This window comes from Danio aesculapii, chromosome 18 (genome assembly GCF_903798145.1).
Source record: "Danio aesculapii chromosome 18, fDanAes4.1, whole genome shotgun sequence".
NCBI classification, from domain to species: Eukaryota; Metazoa; Chordata; class Actinopteri; order Cypriniformes; family Danionidae; genus Danio; species Danio aesculapii.
The window spans coordinates 18,433,119-18,453,580 of NC_079452.1; the positions used below are offsets into that span (position 1 = coordinate 18,433,119).

Sequence of the window (20,462 nt, forward strand, 5' to 3'; positions counted from 1 at the left end):
TGCAGACTTTAGCTCCAACACTAATCAAACACACCTGAACATGCTAATCAGTGTCTTTAAGATTGATTGATATCTATAAGCAGGTGTGTTTGATTAGAGTTGGAGCTAAACTCTGCAGTACACCGGCCCTCCAGGACTGAGTTTGCCAGCGAATCAAAAGCAAACAACTCAAAAAGTGTATGAATGAATGATTGAATCTTATGAAAATACATTCAGCTTAACCAAAGTGGTTCAATTGCTAGAATAAAAGGCAGTTTCTTTTGAGTGAATCAGAGCTCAAAAACCAACCGAAGTGTAGTCAGATTCAATAAACAAATAACTGTATGGATGTTTAATGAGTCCTAAATGAATTATTCGCAAAATAAATACGGATATCTGAATACAGGAGCGTTCAAATCCTCTTTTTCAAGTCCGTAAACTACTAGAAATACCAAGGTGAACGTGATGTTTAAGGAGCGTTTGAATATGTATATGCTGCAATCAGACAAATATCAGTGCTCAGTGATATCTGAATTATGGAGCGTGATGCAGTGTGCAAGAGAAGTGTGACAGATCTCACTTATACCGGGGCCAAAACACTGTCAAAAGTGTCTCCAGAGGGAGAGCAAGAGAGAGAGAAGAGCAAACAGACTTATATAAACGCTTTGATCCGAGCACATATGTTCACAAATCTCACACATGACCGAATCAGACATGAAACTGTATTCGCCCTGTTCACTTTGACACTTGGACTCATGAGAGATGCTTATAAAGCTGTTCAAGTGAGAAAGAAAAGAGAAAAAGAAATCTCTATACCATCCCTGCCTTAAAAAAAACAATACCCACATGACAAAATAGTAAATATTACAGTGTTTTTGAACCATAAAGTGTATTATAGTGCTTATCAGGGGCGTAGCGGACATTTTAAAAGTGGAGGGGACAGCTGTATGTGATCATATGTCAACCCAGGCTCATTCTGAAAACGTAGTCCTGAAGACGTTTCTGAGACCGCGAATTAGGTCCCGGGAGGTACGTATTTTTGCAGTTTTTGGTTTTCGCAAATCCGCGAGAGGTCGCTGTGTGCGCCTTTTTGGCTTCTCGGACGTCTCCCGCGAGTGCCGATTGCGCCCGTGCTGTTCTAGCATGAACCCACCAGAGGCCGCTGTCGAACGAACGTCTGTCTGTTCGACTGGCTGAATGATTGACTGGGCGACCGCCCTAAACCCAAGCAACGATTTACAAAAGCCGTCCGGAAAAAGAAAAGCCCTCGTCCGATTTGTTTTTTTTTTTTACCACGTTTTCAGATTTTACCACATTCTCACCCTGTTATGAACCTCTTCGCTTTATTTCTTGGATTCTGTTTTAGTCTTACCTGATTTCTGGAACCGCTCTTCCCCGGACTCGAACCCGCTCGTCGTCATCGTGGTCAGCTCCTCTCTGCGTCTCGAGTCCGCCAACGCACAGGACGAGCTAAACGGACAAACTAGTTGTGGCGGGAAAGCCCTCCACACGAAGGTAAGCGGTCAGCCGGCGAGCGCTAAAAGGAACGGCGTCATACCGCCCCGCAGCGTTCGCTTAAAAAACAAAATGCAGCCATACGTACCTCCAGCTACATAATTTGCGGTCTCCAGAAACGTCCTCGGGACTACGTTTTCGGAATGAGCCTGGGTTATCATATGTTCATATAATTATTAATCACCTGTTTCTAAATGGTCGGTCTCTAAAAGTGAGGGGGACGGATCCCCACCGTCCCCCCCGGTTGCTACGCCCCTGGTGTTTATTATAGTACACTCTCAGGAAAAAAGGAACAGTTTTGTTCCTTTGTAAAAGTTGTACCTTATATGTTACAGAAATGACCTCTTATGATACTGTTCTGTGGTAAATAAAGGTACACAATTGTTCTCATAAAAAGCATAAAAAGTCCTCATTGAAAAGCATGTTTAAAGCAGTGGTTCTCCACTGGTTTGGCCATGGGACCCACATTTTTACATGGTCATCAAGCCGCGACTCAAATTTTTAGAAACTATAATATAATTTTAGGACTTATAATTAATTTGTATTTATTTGTTAACATTCAGAAGTAGTCACAGATAAATCATAAGAAAATCACCAAGACCTACGAATAAACAATATTTTATTGCTGTCATTTAACAATATGTGCACTTTTGTGATGCCCTCAGCTCTTGAAGTGGTCTTTTAAATTTCTGGCTTTTCATGCTCTCTTGTGAGAGCACCTCACTACATCCCTACTGAAAAGACCAGCTTAAACCAACCTAAGCTGGTTGGCTGGTTTTAGCTGGTTGACCAGCCTAGTTTTAGAGAGGTTTTGGCCATTTCCAGCCTGGTCTTAGCTGGTCAGGCTGGAAAATGACCAGCTAAAACCAGCTTGACCAGCCTAGCCAGGCTGGGAGCCCAGTCAAATCCAGCTAAAACCAGCTTGACCTGCCTGGTTTAAGCTGGATTTTGCTGGTCATTTTCCAGCTTGACCAGCTAAGACCAGGCTGGAAATGGCTGGAAACCAGCCTGGAAATGGCCGGAAACCAGCCTGGAAATGGCCAAAACCCCTCTAAAACCAGGCTGGTCAACCAGCTAAAACCAGCCAACCAGCCTAGGCTGGTTTAAGCTGGATTTTTCAGCAGGGATATGACACACATACTTTTACATATTTTTGTCGTCAATATATGTAAAGCCATACTTTACATATTCGCAGTCGTACTTGCGCTTCACATGTCAAACGGTATGGTTGTCGCGCGCATTTCAAAATAAAAGTTCGGTTTAAGCAAAATAAGTAAAAATGTTAACTTTTGTTGTTTTTTTGACCACACACTCCGCGACCCACTGAAAATGTTCCCACCAGTTGAGAAAAACTGGTTTAAAGAATATACACATAGACTACTCATAAACATTAATTATTAAGCTCTACAACAAAACAACTGGTAAAACAAAACTGTAGGTATTATAAACTAAACATTTAAGCCATTTTTTATGAACATTTGGTAAGCATTTTCTGATAAATACATTTTCATTATTGATATCCGCACCTTTTGGCGTTTGCTTTCCACTACGCATGTGAGCTGGCAAAAGTCCTGCATATGCAAAGTGTTCATGCAAACATTTTTAGTATTGTAAAAACTAATCAAACATTGTGCATATCTCGCTACTATACTTCTGCATAATTCTATTTTAAAATGAAGTACATTAATTAATTTTTGCGTGATAAAATAACTTTTGCGTGATCGCAAAAGTATTGTGTGAAAACTGGAGAAAAAAAATGATATTGTACATGGGAGAATGTGCTGTTGTACCATTATTGTGAAACGTATTGTGAAATGTTCAGCAAAAATAGATCTTTTGATTTATGTTAAAGTATTTTTCATTCTTTATTGTAAATGGAAAAGCTGCATTTACACAAAAAGAAACGTTTTTAAAACATTGTTTAATAAACATATTTGACGTTTTATATTTACTGAAATTAAATCAACACGTTTTGGATAAAGCAAACTGCCTTTAAATAGTTCTTGAAGGAACACATTTGACACTGTTAAGGTACAAAGTTTCTTGTCAATGTACACTGAAAAAATTATTCAAAGATGATTGCTTGGATTTACTCAATTTTTTACGTTAAGTGTTTGTAAACAATTTATTTGGGCTGAATTTAAACAAACAAATTAAGTTGAACATTATTAAATTAAATTTGTTTGTTTAAATTTAACACAAATAAATTGTTTGCAACAGTTTCACATGCAACATTTGGTTCCGTCATGGATCAGATTTCATCAAAGGTACAATATTGCATCTGCAGGTTTTGAAAACCAAAGGTATACTTTGGTTTCCCATGGTACAGATCATGTCCTTAAAGGTACAAGATGCAATGACACAAATGTGTTTCTTTGTCTAAAGATACAATTCTGTTCCTGACAAGTTCTGTTCACAAACGTTTGTACCTTCTTCGCTACAACATTGTACCATTTTTTCTGAGAGTGTACAGTACTCTGTTAATTCATATTACAGCATACTGTTGTGAATTAAAAACAAGACTGTGGTATACTTTGTTTTATTACAGCAAGCTGGTGTATCAAAGCACTAGAAAACTACAGTATTAGGTCAGTTGTTTATATCACTAAAGCTGTATTACCACAGCAAATTATTTCAAGTACTTCACTACAGTGTGATTTAAAAACAAGGTATACATTACTATAGTGTTTATTTTTTTCATGTGATATTACTAAAGATTCTAAAAGTTTCCACTACAAACAACTAATTTACATTTTAATTATTAAAACCAGTACCATTTTAACAGTTTCTAGTGTGTTCTGTGAAATATTCCATTAAGATTTGAGTTTTACCATGTCACCAATAGAACACCAACATTACCAGTAGAAATCAATAGAGAACCAATAAAGATTTCATTAAAAACGATGTATTTCTCAATATTAAAACTATTGCAAAATCATTAGAAGCTATTTGTACAAATTTAATTTTATTTTTTTACGTTATACAGAGCAAACAAAAACAAACAACATCCCTTTCCCAGATCACCAGATCTAGGAACAATATATAACCAAATGTCCATAGAGAAAATAATAATGACATGAAAAGATGACACGAGTTCCTTTTTCTTATATTGTGGCATCCATTTTAATCACAAGAGATAAAAAAAAGGTTGCCAGACCTTATAAAATGTCTCAACAGACTCTTTAATAGTGTCTTATTTTCTCCAACTTAAGATGAGACATCACTTCTCTCATCCAGTGATTATGTGTTGGTGGAATAGGGTCTTTCCATTTAAACATTATCAGTCATCTAGCCAGAAGAGAATCAAAGGCTAACATTTTTACTTGTCTTTTTTTAAGAGGAGCGTTCAACGCGAGAAATGGTGATGGCTCTACTTCCACCCCAAATGCCTCAGAGACCTCAAAAATACTAATCCAGTACATGTAAAGCTTTGGACATGTTCAGAACATGTGCAGCAGAGTAGCAGGGGCCTGCCCACATCGATCGCATATGGGATCTATGTCAGCATTGATCTTAGAGAGTCTGACTTTAGACCAGTGCAAACGATGAACAATTTTGAACTGTATTACAGCATGTCTGGGGCATATGGATGATGGGAAAATTTCTCGTATTATTTTGTGTCAAATCTCATCTGAGATTGGTTCATCTAAATCTGTCTCCCATTTATTTCTCAGGATGCTAAATCCTGTGTGTTGTTGAGTAATTTATAAATCTTGCTAATCGTCTGTTTTTTTTTTTTTAATGATTTACATTAAAAATTTTAGTGTATTAATGAAATTGGGGTGGCAGACACACTGGAAAGTTGCTGTAATTCGAAGCTACAAAGTTCCGAAGTTGCAAGTATCTATAAACGTGTGATTTGGGAATGATTAGAAGCTATTTCTTAACCTAATACATAGTAAGCTATTACTCAGCCTAGCTTGATTGTATACATATTTAATCAGGTTCAACGAATCAGCCATTTTGATTTCCAGATCTGTTTTCAGACACTCTAGTGTTGTTTTTCTTCCCCGAACAACTTTCCTGTCGGAATCTTGTCAAGGTTTAATTTCTGCCCTCAAGCCATCTAGAAATATCCACCATCAACGTTTCATTTTGAACGATCAATTATTAGGCCTGTTTGACAGCTACTGCGCCTTCACAAGAGCCCTGTCATAAAAATGAAGGTAAGATTTGCACATATCTGGAGTTGTGATGGTCGATCATTGAAATAATAAGCTGTTTTTGCTGCTGTATTTCCTTTACCCGCTGCAACACTGCAGTGCCATCTAGAGGTACAAGAGGGAATGAAAAATACTGGCATAACATAAAAACACGAGCAATCACTTAGCACGATTAAGCCAAGCTTTTTCAAGACTCTGGCGCCACCTGTTGTTTGAAAATTGAAGTGTGGGTAGGGATTTAAAAAAAATGGTGATGAGAAGCCACTCTTCCTATTTCTGTTAAGTATTTTGTAGTAAAAAGGGGATTTCTGGAAATATATACAAGTGCATAGTCTTATAAGATCTGTGGGATATAAGAGCAGAAGAAAGTGTTTTATTAGGGTTTCTAAATATGTCAAAGTCAGTGCAAACTACATCTTTTGTGTATAGGATTGCTGCAAACAACATGTATGGAAGTTAATTTAAGACTTGTTTGGTAGAAAGACTTGGAGGTGGACTTTGAAGAGGGTGGGTGGGAAGCAGTAGTTTCTGGTACAGGGGGTCCCGAGAGATGCTAGAAGTAAAGTCATACATTACAAGATAAGTGAAGTTCATTTATAATCTAATTTTGAGAGGATCACGTGCTTTTGACTTATGGCTTGAGCTTTGACAAACAGATAAATGCAGTGGTCAAATCCTGCTTCTTTCAGCTTCCACTTTTAAAAACAGTCAAATCTATTTTATCCAGAAAAAGTTTTGAAAAAACAATCCATGCTTTTATCACCACTAGATTGGACAATTGTAACTCATTAAACTTTGGGATTAGTCAGAAAACCTTATCCCGGTTACAATTAGTTCAAAATGCTGCTGCAAGGCTTTTAACAGGGACCAAGAAACATGAGCACATTACACCAGTTTTACCCTCTCTGCACTGACTGCCTGTGCACTATCTAGTCACTTTTAAAATGCTTCTCTTGATTTTTAAATCTCTAAATGACCTGGCACCTTCTTATCTGTCAGACATTTTAATTGAGCATCAGCCTGGTCGGTCTCTTCGGTCATCTAACTAGAGACTGTTATTCATACCTAAGTCGAGGCTGAAATGCAGAGGTGACCGTGCTTTTACAGTAGCTGGTCCTAGGCTGTGGAATGCTCTGCCGCTCTGTATCAGATCTGTTTCATCCCTGTCCGTTTTTAAATCTAGGTTAAAAACTTACCTCTTTGATTTGGCATTTTATCAGTGAAAATTGTCTGTTTTAGCAATAATTTAATAATTTTATATATACATCTGTTTTGATTTGTACTGTGCAGCACTTTGGTCAACCTCTGGTTGTATTAAATAGTGCTATAGAAATAAAATTGACATTGACATTATGATTGCTTTCAGCCGGTCCCACATTATTCAATTTATGATTCACCAATCAGATGATTCCTAAGCCACTATAAATACCCTAGGTTCCATATAACAGCCATCTTCATTTTAAAGAAACCCCCCTTCCTCCCCTACTCCTCCTCCTTTCCTAGATGGGTGGCATGGTGGCCCAGTGGTTAGCACTGTTGCCTCTCAGCAAGAATGTCACTGGTTCTAGTCCTTACTCAAGCCAGCTGACGTTTCTGTGCGGAGTTTACACATTCTCCCCGTGCTCACGTGGGTTTCCCCCGGGTTCCCTGGTTTCCTCCCACCGTCCAAAAACATGCAACTTAAGTTAACTGACTAATACAAAATCAGCACCATAGACATGCTCCTAGTAAATAGTTATCTCTTAAGAGCCATCACTATCTGTTCATTAGCTACTACAGCAGGGGAGTTCTCGAGATCTACCTGAGCTCAAACTCCCCTCTCACTTCGCAAACGGGTGGGAGCCCCAGGCTCGAGGATCTGATGAGCTTTGTGCTCTCTCCCAGGACAGCATGCCAAACAAGCTTTATAATCAATCATCAGCTAAGTGTGAACTCTTGAATTAATCCATATTACTGGACCCCAGTAAGACTGCATAGGCTAGGATTAATGAAAAATAACCACTGTTGGAAGTGTGGTCATTCTGTGGGCACCTTTTTACATTTAATGTGGAACTGTCATTTGGTGGCTCCATTCTGGAGAAGAGTTATTCAGAACCTTGAGCAATGGCTGGGACAACCTTTACCATATTCACCAAGAGTTTGTCTTCTTGGTGATACATCCACTCTACGGTAGGGGATATCTAAAGCACAGGCTGGGCTAGTTGTTGCAGGATGTATTATGGCTATGAGACTGGTGCTGCGAAACTGGAAGAACTCAGATACTCCCTCTTTTAAGGCGTTGATGACTTCTACTGCATCAAATGAACGTATGTTGGCAAGACTTCAGGACTTCACCCATACTTTCAATCAGAAATGGGGTAGCTTTTTACAGTATTTGGAGAGCATGTAAGAGGAAAATTTGAAGGGTTGTCATTTTGAAGTCTGTCGTATTATTTTATATTTAATATGCATGTTAGAATTTTTGTTTTGTTATTATTTTTATCTACCTTAAAAATTAATCTACCTTAAAAATTGTTTACATTATTTTCCTTACTGTTGATTTTGTATTGTTAAATTTATGTTGTGTGGGATATACAAGTTCAAAATAAAAAAAAGTATTTTGTAGTAATAAACATTTTGTAGTATATTGGTTTCAAGAGTTCACACTTAGCTGATGATTGATTATAAAGCTTGTTTGGCATGCTGTCCCTGGAGAGAGCCCAGAGCTCATCAGATCCTCAAGACCGAGGCTCCCTCCCGTTTGCAAGGCGAGAGGGGAGTTTGAGCTCAGGTAGATCTCGAGAACTCCCCTGCTGTAGTAGCTAATGAACAGATAGTGATGGCTCTTAAGAGATAACTACTTACTAGGAGCATGTCTATGGTGCTGATTTGCACTAGTCAGTTAACTTAAGTTGCATGTTTTGAACGGTGGGAGGAAACCGGGGAACCCAGGAGAAACCCACGTAAGCACGGGGAGAACGTGTAAACTCCACACAGAAACACGGGCTGGCTTGGTAAGGACTAGAACCAGTGATGTTCTTGCTGATGTTTGTGCCACCCATCTAGGAAAGGAGGAGGAGTAGGGGAGGAAGGGGGATTCTTCAAAACGAAGATGGCTGTTATATGGAACTTAAGATATTTATAGTGGCTTAGGAATCGTCTGATTGGTGAATCATAGATTGGATAATGTGGGACCAGCTGTGATCAATCATAAGCACATGATTCTCTCGAAATTAGCTTAGAAATAAACTTCATTTAGCAATACATACGTCCTGCAGACTAAAGCTGCGGTCACACTGGGCTTTTCCTCCCATAGACTTCCATTCATACGCAAGCGAATGCGTCAGACCGGAAACGCAAGGTCATGTGTTAAGTTTTGCATGTTGCTGCGGTGCAAAATTCAAGCTTGGTGAACTCTGACCTGCGAAATCACATTACTTGACAGCGTGAGACCAATTGAGGATCAAAACAGGACCTCTCTGGACAGAAATTTAAAACATGGAGTAATCGCTCGCTTTTTTTAATGTCTAATCATCTTGTTTAATCCCGCCCCTTTTCGTAGCGCCGCACGACAGAATTTCGCACACTCAAAGCCCGCACTTTTCTCCCCATAGACTTCCATTCATACGCACAGGAATGCGTCAGACCGGAAACGTAAACTCGTGCGACAAGTTTCGCAGTTCGCTGCGTTGCAAAGTTCAAGCTTGGTGAACTCTGACCTGCGAAATTGCATCACTTGACTGCGTGAGACCAATCGAGGATCAAAACATGACCTCTCTGGACAGAAATTTTAAACATGGACCAATTGCTGTACAACAGAATTTCACAAGCTCAAACTCTAGTGTGACCGCAGCTTTACAAAGGGAATATAGATGACCAGTAATGTAGCTATGTAAAACTTACATTTTAAGCAGATCAGTACATAAAAACAACATCAACAACAATATAGCTTGGTAAATATTTTATATATGCCTGTATCCTTTTGTCTTTACAAATACAGCATAAAAAACACATATGGTAACACTTCAAAACAATAAAGCGAGTCCGAGCCGTTAAGACATGTAGTGAGAATGTTCATCTACAATTGTACAAATGATAAAACAACAACAATTACAACAACAAACAACAGACAGACAACTCATCCTTCTCCACTCACGCTGTAGGCTGCCCTTCGCTCCCGATCCAAATTCACAGTTGGCCGTAATACTGATTCCTTTAATGGTGCTTCTCACTTTATTCAAATATCAAACATTGAACGCAGTATTTAAAAAGAAAGAAAAGAAAAACGATACATTTGTATTTACACAAGCTTTATCGAATGAGTTTCAAATACATTGTATAAATCTTTCATATATAGATTTCTTCATTTAGAAATGCTCACTTCCCAAAATCCAGATTTTCTCCCAAACTGAATTAGCATCCGAATTCAAACTACTCTCTTCATTTGTTTTGTTGCTCCTCAATCCATTGTACCTATGATAACAGGTTTTCACAGGACAGTGGAGCCGTGTATATGAGCACGCATTTGGTTTAATTGGAGTCTAAACCACTATAGCTTCCAAATGACCTGCAAATACAAATGTACATAAAACAAAATCTAGAATAATAATAAGAAAACAAGGCTTTCAGTACCGGTACATATATATATATATAGCGCTTGCAGCACAAGAGACATCATACATTCAGCATAGGGGCAAGAGACAGGCACTCTATGGGACAGCTATGCTTGCTTTTGGGGTCCTTCTTCACCCTGCACAAACATTCACGCAACTCTTTCTAAACCAACAGGGAAAACTTCAGATGCTCTGTATGTGAACGATGGATCAACGACAAGGATTTCTGTTCACAATCAACAGTCATAGCTCCGGAAGTAAAAATCCCATTCATTTTCTGCATAAGGAAAAGGATTTGAAACTATAAGCCATGTTAATCAATGATACGATTATGTTAAAGCCATTAGTTTGGATCTATGGTAAAAACATCACTATATACAGTGGTGTTTGGCCCCTTAATAATTTATTTTTTCGCATGTTTGTCCTGCTTTAATGTAGCGCTGCACAATATATCCTTTCGATATCGTGAGCATTTGCAATAAACACCTGTTGAGTCGGGATTATGGAGCCACAGCTGACAAAACTTGATTTATTGTTGCAGTAACTCCACAAATAATCTAAAAATAGTCTCATTTGCATATATTTTTAAGGTCTATGCCTGTTTAAGTATTCCAAACCAGTTTTAGGCCTAATCTCAATTCTACCCCTTAGCCCAGGGGTGGGCAAACTCGGTCCTGGGAGGCCGGTGTCCTGCAGACTTTAGCTCCAACACTAATCAAACACACCTGAACATGCTAATGAGTGTCTTCAAGATCAATCGATATCTATAAGCAGGTGTGTTTGATTAGAGTTGGAGCTAAACTCTGCAGGAAACCAGCCCTCCAGGACTGAGTTTGCCCACCTCTGCCTTAACCCTTCCCCTTACCCCTATCCCTCATTTTGCACGTTCACGTGAAGGGGTAGGGGTGTCCCAATTCTCCTTAGCTTTTAGGAATAGGGCTAAGGGGAAGGGCTAGATAGCTCTGGGCTCTATGCTAGAGTTTTAAAGCCAACGATAAACTGAAAGTTGTGTGTGAAAGCTTAAATGGGACTATTTTCAGGTTGTTTTTACAGCATCGATGTTGTAATGTAATTACAATCCATTCAGTTAAATAGACTAAAGCATTCATTTAGTTCTTCAAGCGTAAAACGAGATGAAATTCTATTAAAAATACTGGGGTAAAATAAACTGTCATATTTTAAAGACATGGCGGGGGGGGAATGGAATTTAATGCAGTGCTTCTTGACCGATCTGAGACCCACTCCATATCGTATATCTATCAGGCAGTGAAGATCACTGATTTTTAAAGACATCAGACCTTAAATGTGACAATTTTGTAATGGAAGGACTCTCTGGAGGCCATTGGGATGCCTGGCTGAAAATTACAAGTCCGTGTGCATATAGCCCACTTCCCAGAATACACCATCTACAACGGCTGCATGGCTGCACACGGAAGTCAGGAGATGCACAAATTAGTATTTCTTTATCATTATTATGAATTTTTACAACAAACAAGCACATGTTTTAATACCATCATGCTTTAAAAAACCATCATGCTTTAAAAAAAAAACCAAATAAAATAAAAAACGCAAAATTTTGCTGTCTAAAATCCATAATCATAAATCCTGTATAGTAGTCCCACAACATTCTGTCACTCAATGACAGTTGAATACCCTGTCAGAAAAGTCTAGTGGCTGGAAATGAGCGTTTCACAGTGTCTGCTATAATGTTAATGTTGTTTCTGGTGTGTTTACATTGATGAATATGGCCAGTGTGTAAATGCACAGTCCAGTTACGAGCTTATTGCCACATTATATCAGTATGACAACATCATATCGTTGCCTTCAGTGATTTCCTGAAGATAAACACCAAAAAATAACACAACTGGAATAACTACAGCTGCCGCGATGGCATATGATGACATTGGCAGGTGTTGTAGTGGTGTCCCATTTCTTAGGGGTAAACTTTGAAGCCCTTCCACTTCACACTCTGTATCAAGGACAAAGAGGAACAAAAATAGAATTGGGATTGGGGCTTAAGCATTCGGGCACAACAATTTATGTTTGTAACTTGTAATGAAGTCTAAACAGTGTTCATTTCTATTTGATAATTCAATTTATGTACCTGAATAATTTAAGACTCCCAAAAAACTATAAAGCGCTGTTTATTTTATTTGTATCTTTGCTACTGTATTGATCGATGCTTGTGATTGGTTTATTATATTTTATGTTACATGAAGAACGAATGACTCAAAAGCCCGAAGACTCAAAATGTGAACTAATCGTGGGTCTTACAAGCTCGGTAAAAAAAAACGAATTTTACACACATACTGTTAGCTATATGGATTGCAAAAACTTTGAAGCTCGATATCTCAAAATCATTCAGAAAGCAGAAAGAACCTTACAAGGTGAAGATATGTTTGAGAATTAACAATAATAATAGCCTACTCATATTAACCTTTATTTTACATCTAAAGCATCGTGAGAAAGAATCGTGATATTGATTTTAAAAAATAAAATCGTGATTCACATTTTAGCCAGAATCATGCAGCCCTAGTTGTGATCAACGTTTGGGTCAATGTTCAATGATCAACGTTGTAGATGTGTTTGAAAAGTGACTCTTAACTCTTTAATAATATTTTAATATATAAAATGAAAGAAATAAAAATAATAATAAAAAAAAAACGATTCTTTTATCTCTGAACGAGACTCAAAGGTCTGGTAAAATGACCTCAACTTCCCATTACTATAATGCAATGCTGTGAGGATTTCCTGGGTTTTTGCATGAGAGCGCCCCCTCTGGCCTTCCAGTTGAATACACAACTGTGCTTCCCTGTCAAGATGTGCATGACAACTGCAGCTTTGCTCAATCATGTTTGCCAGTTCATTTCAATGAATTTGCCAGCCCTAAAATGAGCAGTTTTGCATTTTACCTCCACTTTTAATTTGTTCTTCGCAATGCTCATTGGGATCGGGTTCCTTTTCCTCCTAAAGTCCTTCACGAGTTCACACTTGCAATAGTTTCAGAATAAAGTGTATTTGGCGTGCTGTCCGGGGAGAAGGCTCTGAGAGGACACCCCAACTCGAGTTATTCAACTTATCAGGAAACAGAGAGGAATTGGGATTCGAGCGAAGTATCTAGCCCGGCCCCAGAACGCTCCCCCCGGGATTGCAATGCTTAAGAGGTGAGGTGACGGGGTGGTGGAGGGACGCTAAAGTCGTAAGATGCTGCAGGTAAGACAGCTTTGGTATATATATAGGGGTTTGGTCAAGAACTGATTGGATAATAGAATAATGGTCAATGACGTATTTGATACTGAAACTTCTGCGCGTGCTCCTCCCGAAATTTGTTTATAAAACATCACTTAGTTTTGTGCATTTGTTCTTTTGCCTTACAATTGTTCAATTAATTAAACGTTATATTATTGTGATTCATATTGTTAATTTGGTCCATGGCTTATAACACTTCTATAGGAAAAATGAATGGCAAAATGACTTCTCAAAACATTGCTGGTGAAAAATGGCGACACACTAATGCACTCTATAAGGTGCAACATTTCAGCGACACTTTGTTTGGAAAAAGCTCCATTTTCAATAGTTCTTTCATGCCAAGCTGATTTCACCAAGTAGGACATGCTCCTGGATGAACATCTATGTTGATCCTGAAACAACATTCCAATCAGCCAATCAGAATTAAGGAATATGTTTAGAGTTTATGGTAAGTTTAGGCTTACGGTTTATGCACTTATTATTGTTGTCCAACTATTTCCCCCCTCTGATTTTGGGAATCATTTATAGTTATGGTTGGGTTTAGAGGTAGGGAATAGGTATGGATGACATTTTCCAACAAAAACTTTGTTCCAGCACCAACATAGATGTTAATCCAGGATCGCATCGTACTTGGCAAAATGATGACGTGCGTAATTTCAAACGGCTCAGAAGCCACTTTCACAATTATAGTGAAAAGGAGTGAAATCCGCACAGGGAACTTTCCATCCTCATGGACTAGATCATGAGCATTCCTACCAGAGTGACTGAATTTACTGAATTGAGTGCTCATGAGTGAATATACAGATGCATCTGAAATGTCTTGCTTTTCCCATTTATAGTATTTTCTGTTGGAAAACACCTCACACAAACACACACACCCACGCACGCACGCACACACACACACTAAACTACACCAGACAGACGAGCACACTTAGCTTGTAGAAGCTTGTTGCAGTAGAGAACCCGTTCCATAGTTATTAAAAGGCTCAAGAGCTGCAGACATACAAACCCTAGATCACACACACAAACACTGACTTTTGGTATCTTAAAAAACAAATAGAAATCAATGCATGGTCCCTATAATTACGATTCTATGGCCCTAAAAAGGTAAAGGAATGCCCTAGGCTGGCTGCCTGCCATAAATATCAAAATCAGACTTTTTTTTATCACCCCTCAAACTCGACTTACAGAAGAAACACACCTCTGTTATATCTAAAATGCATGACACACACAGAAATCACCCCCCTCCTTTAAACAAAAAGTGAACAGGCCCAAGGTTTGATTGGCTTAAGGAAAGGTACAGGTTCTTGTCACTTCATATCAAAACCAGCAGTTTTCAAATGCGAGTGTTACCGTGGTAATGATGAGACGCTTTTAGTAAAATGGCCACAGACCATCTGGCAGGCAGAGACTGAAAAAAAGGCAGGCTAGTTTCTTGGTATATGGTTTGATTTCAGTCGCCGTTTACGTTTTAGTTTTGTTTCTGAATATTCTATTATGGCACAAAAACAAAGAGCGCGAGATTGCATTCACGCTCCTTTTCCCGAAACCCCCCTATTTAAGAGTAGTCCGACCCTCAGCCTATCACTCAGCCATCGTCAGGTGTGCTTGCCTCTTCGGGAAACTCATCAGACGATCCGCTCTTGTGGATGCGCCCGTCGCTGCGCATGCTGTGGAAGGTTTTCTTAAAGGCTTCCATCATGGAGTGGGCCAGTTTTTTCGCCTCTAGTTTGCTCTCGCACTCTACAGCGTGACAGTCCATCTGGAAGGTCAGATCGTCGTTGATTTGTCGGTAGATCCACGCAAACACGTTGGGGCTAATGTTGTGGTCCGCCGTGCAGTACGCGATGCGCGCCACCTGGAAGGTGTCCATAGCGATGGTGGCCTCGCCGCGGCCATCCAGGTGATGCATGCGCACCTGAAAAGGCCGGATTTCTAGGATGGTATTGCTGGAGGTGATGGAGTCATCGTGGGTGACCGATGTCTGCTTCGTGTCCCATAATCCAACCACAGCCGATTCGGTGCAGCCGGACAGGAAGTGAGTGCCGGAAATCGTCACCTTGCCGAGGTACGTCACCTGGAGAAGAGGCAAACACACAACAGAAAACATGAAAAGATGATTTGGGTTTATTTTCCCGCCAATGGCCACATGCATAACCAAAGGCTCATTTACAAAAACGTTATCACTCATTCTTTTTCCTTCAGCTTAGTCCCTATTTCAAATGCCACAGCGGAATGAACTGCCAACTATTCCAGCATGTGTTTTACGCAGCGGATGCTCTTCCAGCCGCAACCCAGTACTGGGAATTTCTTCAATCATTCAATCATATTTTCTTAAAACAATGCACTTTAGTATTATTTTGATATGTTACTGAAGATGCCTTTTAAGGGCTTTTTTTAGGGGGTTTTAAACTTTAATGGATAGAATCGTGCAGAGAATTGACAGGAAATAGTTGGGAGCAGAGAGAGCAGAAGGGTCGACAAAGGACCTCGAGCCGGGAATAGAACTCGGGTCTCTGTGAGCACCATGGTGCTATATGTCGGCGCTCTTAACCACTAGGCTATTGGCGCCGACTGGGCTCTTTTTGTGAAGTTTCATAAACTAATTTCGAGAGGAGCACGTGATTTGATTGAGCTCGACTGGCCGCTCATCTGTAATCAGTAATAATCCAATCAGAGTGATCCTAGTTAACTATAAATGGATCATTTCCTCCCTACTGTTTCTGTCTTCGTTTGAAAGAATTCCCTCTTCCACCCCATCTCCTTCTTTTCCTACCTTTTCTAAAGGGGGAGCTATCGAGACCTACCTGATCTCGGATCTCCTGATATGCTTATTGACCGGGCGGGAGCCCTGGGCTCAAATATTTCAGAGCTCAGGGTTCTCTCCCGGGACAGCATGCCAAACCTGCTTTAAACGGCAAGCATATTTAAGTGGGAACTCTTGAATCTTTAGTGTGTAATGTTAGAGTTTGAGCATGTGAAAAGAGCTTTCTTTTGGAAATGAACTTCACAAGTAGGCCGGTCACGATAAGGAATTTTTGTTGTGTGAATTATTGTCACAGAAATTGTTGCGATAAGCAATATTATTGTACATTTTGAGATTATTTTTTTCACTGATTATGTAGTTATTATATAACAGCATAAATAATGCAAAAAGCTTTAAACACTTTAAAATACTTATCATTCTTAAGGTTATTTAGACTTTTATGTTAAGAAGTGTTAAATGTCCTATTATATATATTATTAAATGTCCTAATAGGTAAACGCCCAATTTTAAACTTTGACAGCAGTAATTTAGAACGTAAATGTCATTGTAAAATGGCTTAATGTTATTTGTGAATTTGTAAATATATACTGTAACGGCAAAAATGATTGAGGTCATCTCCAAGTATTGCATCTCCATTATATTGATTATTGTGACAGGCCTATTCACAAGGTCACCATACTCACGGTTTCACAATATCCTCAAATAATCAATTACTTTATTATTTGTCTGTATTAAGACATTTTTAAATGACAAAATAAATACGATTTTTAATAAGATCGTAATAACAAGATTATATATCCATTCTCTTATTCTTTATATATTTCTGAGATTTGAAAACATCATGACGACCAAGTCTCTCTCTAAAATATTGTACAATTGAACATTTTTGAGTGAAATTTTAGGGGGAAAATTGTGATATTCATAATTGAAGGGATATAAACACTTGGCCGTGATTTCAGCGGTAAAAAACTGTAAAAATGCTACAGTAAAAATCCGTAACCTCACTGTAAAAAAATGACCGTGATTTCAGAGGTAAAAAACTGTAAAAATGCTACAGTAAAAATCCGTAACCTCACTGTAAAAATGGCCGTGATTTCAGTGGTAAAAAAACTGTAAAAATGCTACAGTAAAAATCCGTAACCTCACTGTAAAAAATGGCTGTGATTTCAGTGGTAAAAAACTGTAAAAATGCTACAGTAAAAATCCGTAACCTCACTGTAAAAAATGGCTGTGATTTCAGCGGTAAAAAAAACTGTAAAAAATGCTACAGTAAAAATCCGTAACCTCACTGTAAAAAATGGCTGTGATTTCAGCGGTAAAAAACTGTAAAAATGCTACAGTAAAAATCCGTAACCTCACTGTAAAAAATGGCTGTGATTTCAGCGGTAAAAAACTGTAAAAATGCTACAGTAAAAATCCGTAACCTCACTGTAAAAAATGGCTGTGATTTCAGCGGTAAAAAAACTGTAAAAATGCTACAGTAAAAATCCGTAACCTCACTGCAAAAAATGGCTTTGATTTCAGTGGTAAAAAATCTGTAAAAATGCTACAGTAAAAATCCGTAACCTCACTGTAAAAAATGGCCGTGATTTCAGAGGTAAAAAACTGTAAAAATGCTACAGTAAAAATCCGTAACCTCACTGTAAAAAATGGCCGTGATTTCAGCTGTAAAAAAACTGTAAAAATGCTACAGTAAAAATCTGTAACCTCACTGTAAAAATTGACCGTGATTTCAGAGGTAAAAAACTGTAAAAATGCTACAGTAAAAATCCAAAACCTCACTGTAAAAAATGGCCGTGATTTCAGCTGTAAAAAAAACTGTAAAAATGTTACAGTAAAAATTCGTAACCTCACTGTAAAAAATGGCCGGTATTTTAGCTGTAAAAAAACTGTAAAAATGTTACAGTAAAAATCCGTAACCTCACTGTAAAAAATGACCGTGATTTCAAAGGTAAAAAACTGTAAAAATGCTACAGTAAAAATCTGTAACCTCACTGTAAAATATGGCAGTGATTTCAGCGGTAAAAAAACTGTAAAAATGCTACAGTAAAAATCCAAAACCTCACTGTAAAAAATGGCTGTGATTTCAGCTGTAAAAAACTGTAAAAATGCTACAGTAAAATCTAGAACCTCTCTGTAAAAATGGCCGTGATTTTAGCGGTAAAAAAACTGTAAAAAGGCTATAGTAAAAATCCGTAACCTCACTGTAAAAATGCTACAGTAAAAATCCATAACTTGGTTAACAGTACGTTTCCTTAATATATACGACAAATAACCGTAAATTGACTTTCCCAGAATTCCCCGCATGGCACATCATTTTTTATGCTTTTTGTTGACATTACTGTGGATCTTTTTAGTTGTTTCCCCATCAGTTATGTACATTAGTGATTTATGCTACATCTAATGTTGATAAACAATGTTTATTTCAGGACTTTAATATTATGCGTGTAACCATACTGGTGTTTAGTAGCTGTGTGATTGACACTGAGCTCCTTCTATACACTGATGCACTTTTCTGCTTGTGGGAGAAGTTGTTTGTGATGAGCACTGGTCATTGGTCATCACCACCTGCATATGGCTGTGTTAGCGTGTCTATCTGTGTAACAAAAGATGTGTAGATGTTGGTACTTCAAAATACAGACATATTACATCTATAAATTAATGAAATACAGTAGTTTACTGTAAAAATTAGAAATTAATTTAACGGTTTGTACCATATTTTAACGGTGAAATACTGGCAACCACAGCTGCTGTTTTTTTACCGTAAATTTTACGGATTTATTGTTAACAGTGTATTGAGGTAATCTGCTGTTTGCAGATCAGTCAAATGAGTAAACAGAACGATTTCCGAGAAAATGAGTAGTTGTGAATACCTGTTTCTTATTGTGTCTGAACAGTGTGTGTGTTTTGGCATGAAATTGAGAAGAAAATGTCAAAGTAAAAAAAACAAGAACAGCGTCTGGCCGTTTGTTTTCCTCTTCCAGACATTCTGTTTAGTCTCCAACCACAAGGTCTAATTCTGGCCATTCCCATTCCTTTACTTCATTTGGAGAATGCAATTAAACGCTTTTTATTGCTTTAAAGACTGTACAAACTTTTGAAGACAAGCACAAACATCTGTGCGGTACCAGAATTTCATAGCAGACCGAGCGGAGAATGCTAAGTCATTCCTCTTATGAACATGATTAGAATATTGTGGCTTTCTTTCCAGATGAGTTTTGTTTTTTCTGAATCTCGTTCGTTCTCTCGTGTCTGAAACAGAAAGATGAGCCGAGGAGAGGAAATGCCAGTGATATCTCTGCTGAAAGCGATTTACATCAGAGGAAGAGCATGACTCTTTTCTTCTGGATGAAGTGTTGGAAAGCAGTAACAGATGAGGATGTGTGTTTCCCAATACCTGATGGATATCATTAAGCCTTATTATCGTAAATGACCACACACACACACACACACACACACACACAAACTTTGATTCAGCAAAGAAGCGTTAAATGTTTTACATGTGTTTGAGTTGGATTTCGATATCAAATAAATGCTTGTCCGCAAAATGTCTAGTCAAAAAGGAAGGAAAATAAATAAATGATTCACACTTTATCAGAAATGTTTGTTTTGTTCGGAGCAAACCAACATATTGGACTGATTTCTGAGACACTGATGACTTTATTAATGATGCTAAAAAATCAGCTTTGATTAAAAATAATAACTTACATTCATTCATTCATTTTCCTCCAGCTTAGTCCCTTTATTTATACAGTGGAATGAACCGCCAACTACTCCAGCATGTTTCACAGTGGACGTCTTTTCAGCTGCAAACCAGTAGTGGGAAACACCCATACACACTCATTCATACAAACACACAAGGGCCAATTTAGCTTATTCAATTCACCTATAGCGCATGTGTTTGGACTGTGGGGGAAACCAAAGCACCCACGCCAACTCCACACAGAAAAGCCCACTGGGGTGATCAGTTTATCCTGTTGTTCTGCTGCAAGAAATAGAAGCTGTTTCTAATATATAAATTTCAGGTGTTGGTTAGAATAAAACTTCTTTTAATATGGAAAATATTCCTTCTATCGCATGCCGTTGCTTTTATTTACAACATTACAGATTTTCAACCACTGGATGTCAAACTTACATGCTCCACCGTTAAACCATGATCATTTTTTAAAGCTACAATAATCCTGATCCACACTTGAT

At 38.3% G+C, this 20,462-nt stretch overlaps 1 protein-coding gene across 1 annotated transcript in view; it reads right to left on the bottom strand.

Moving 5' to 3' along the window:
- Positions 1 to 9,582: 9,582 nt before the first annotated feature.
- Positions 9,583 to 20,462, bottom strand: part of pid1 (phosphotyrosine interaction domain containing 1) — a 52,838-nt gene continuing 41,958 nt past the window's right edge. Inside the window, exon 3 of the mRNA XM_056478097.1 lies at positions 9,583 to 15,575. Within this exon, the coding sequence (XP_056334072.1) occupies positions 15,087 to 15,575 (489 nt within the window). The 3' untranslated portion in view covers positions 9,583 to 15,086. The remainder of the gene's footprint in view (positions 15,576 to 20,462) is intronic.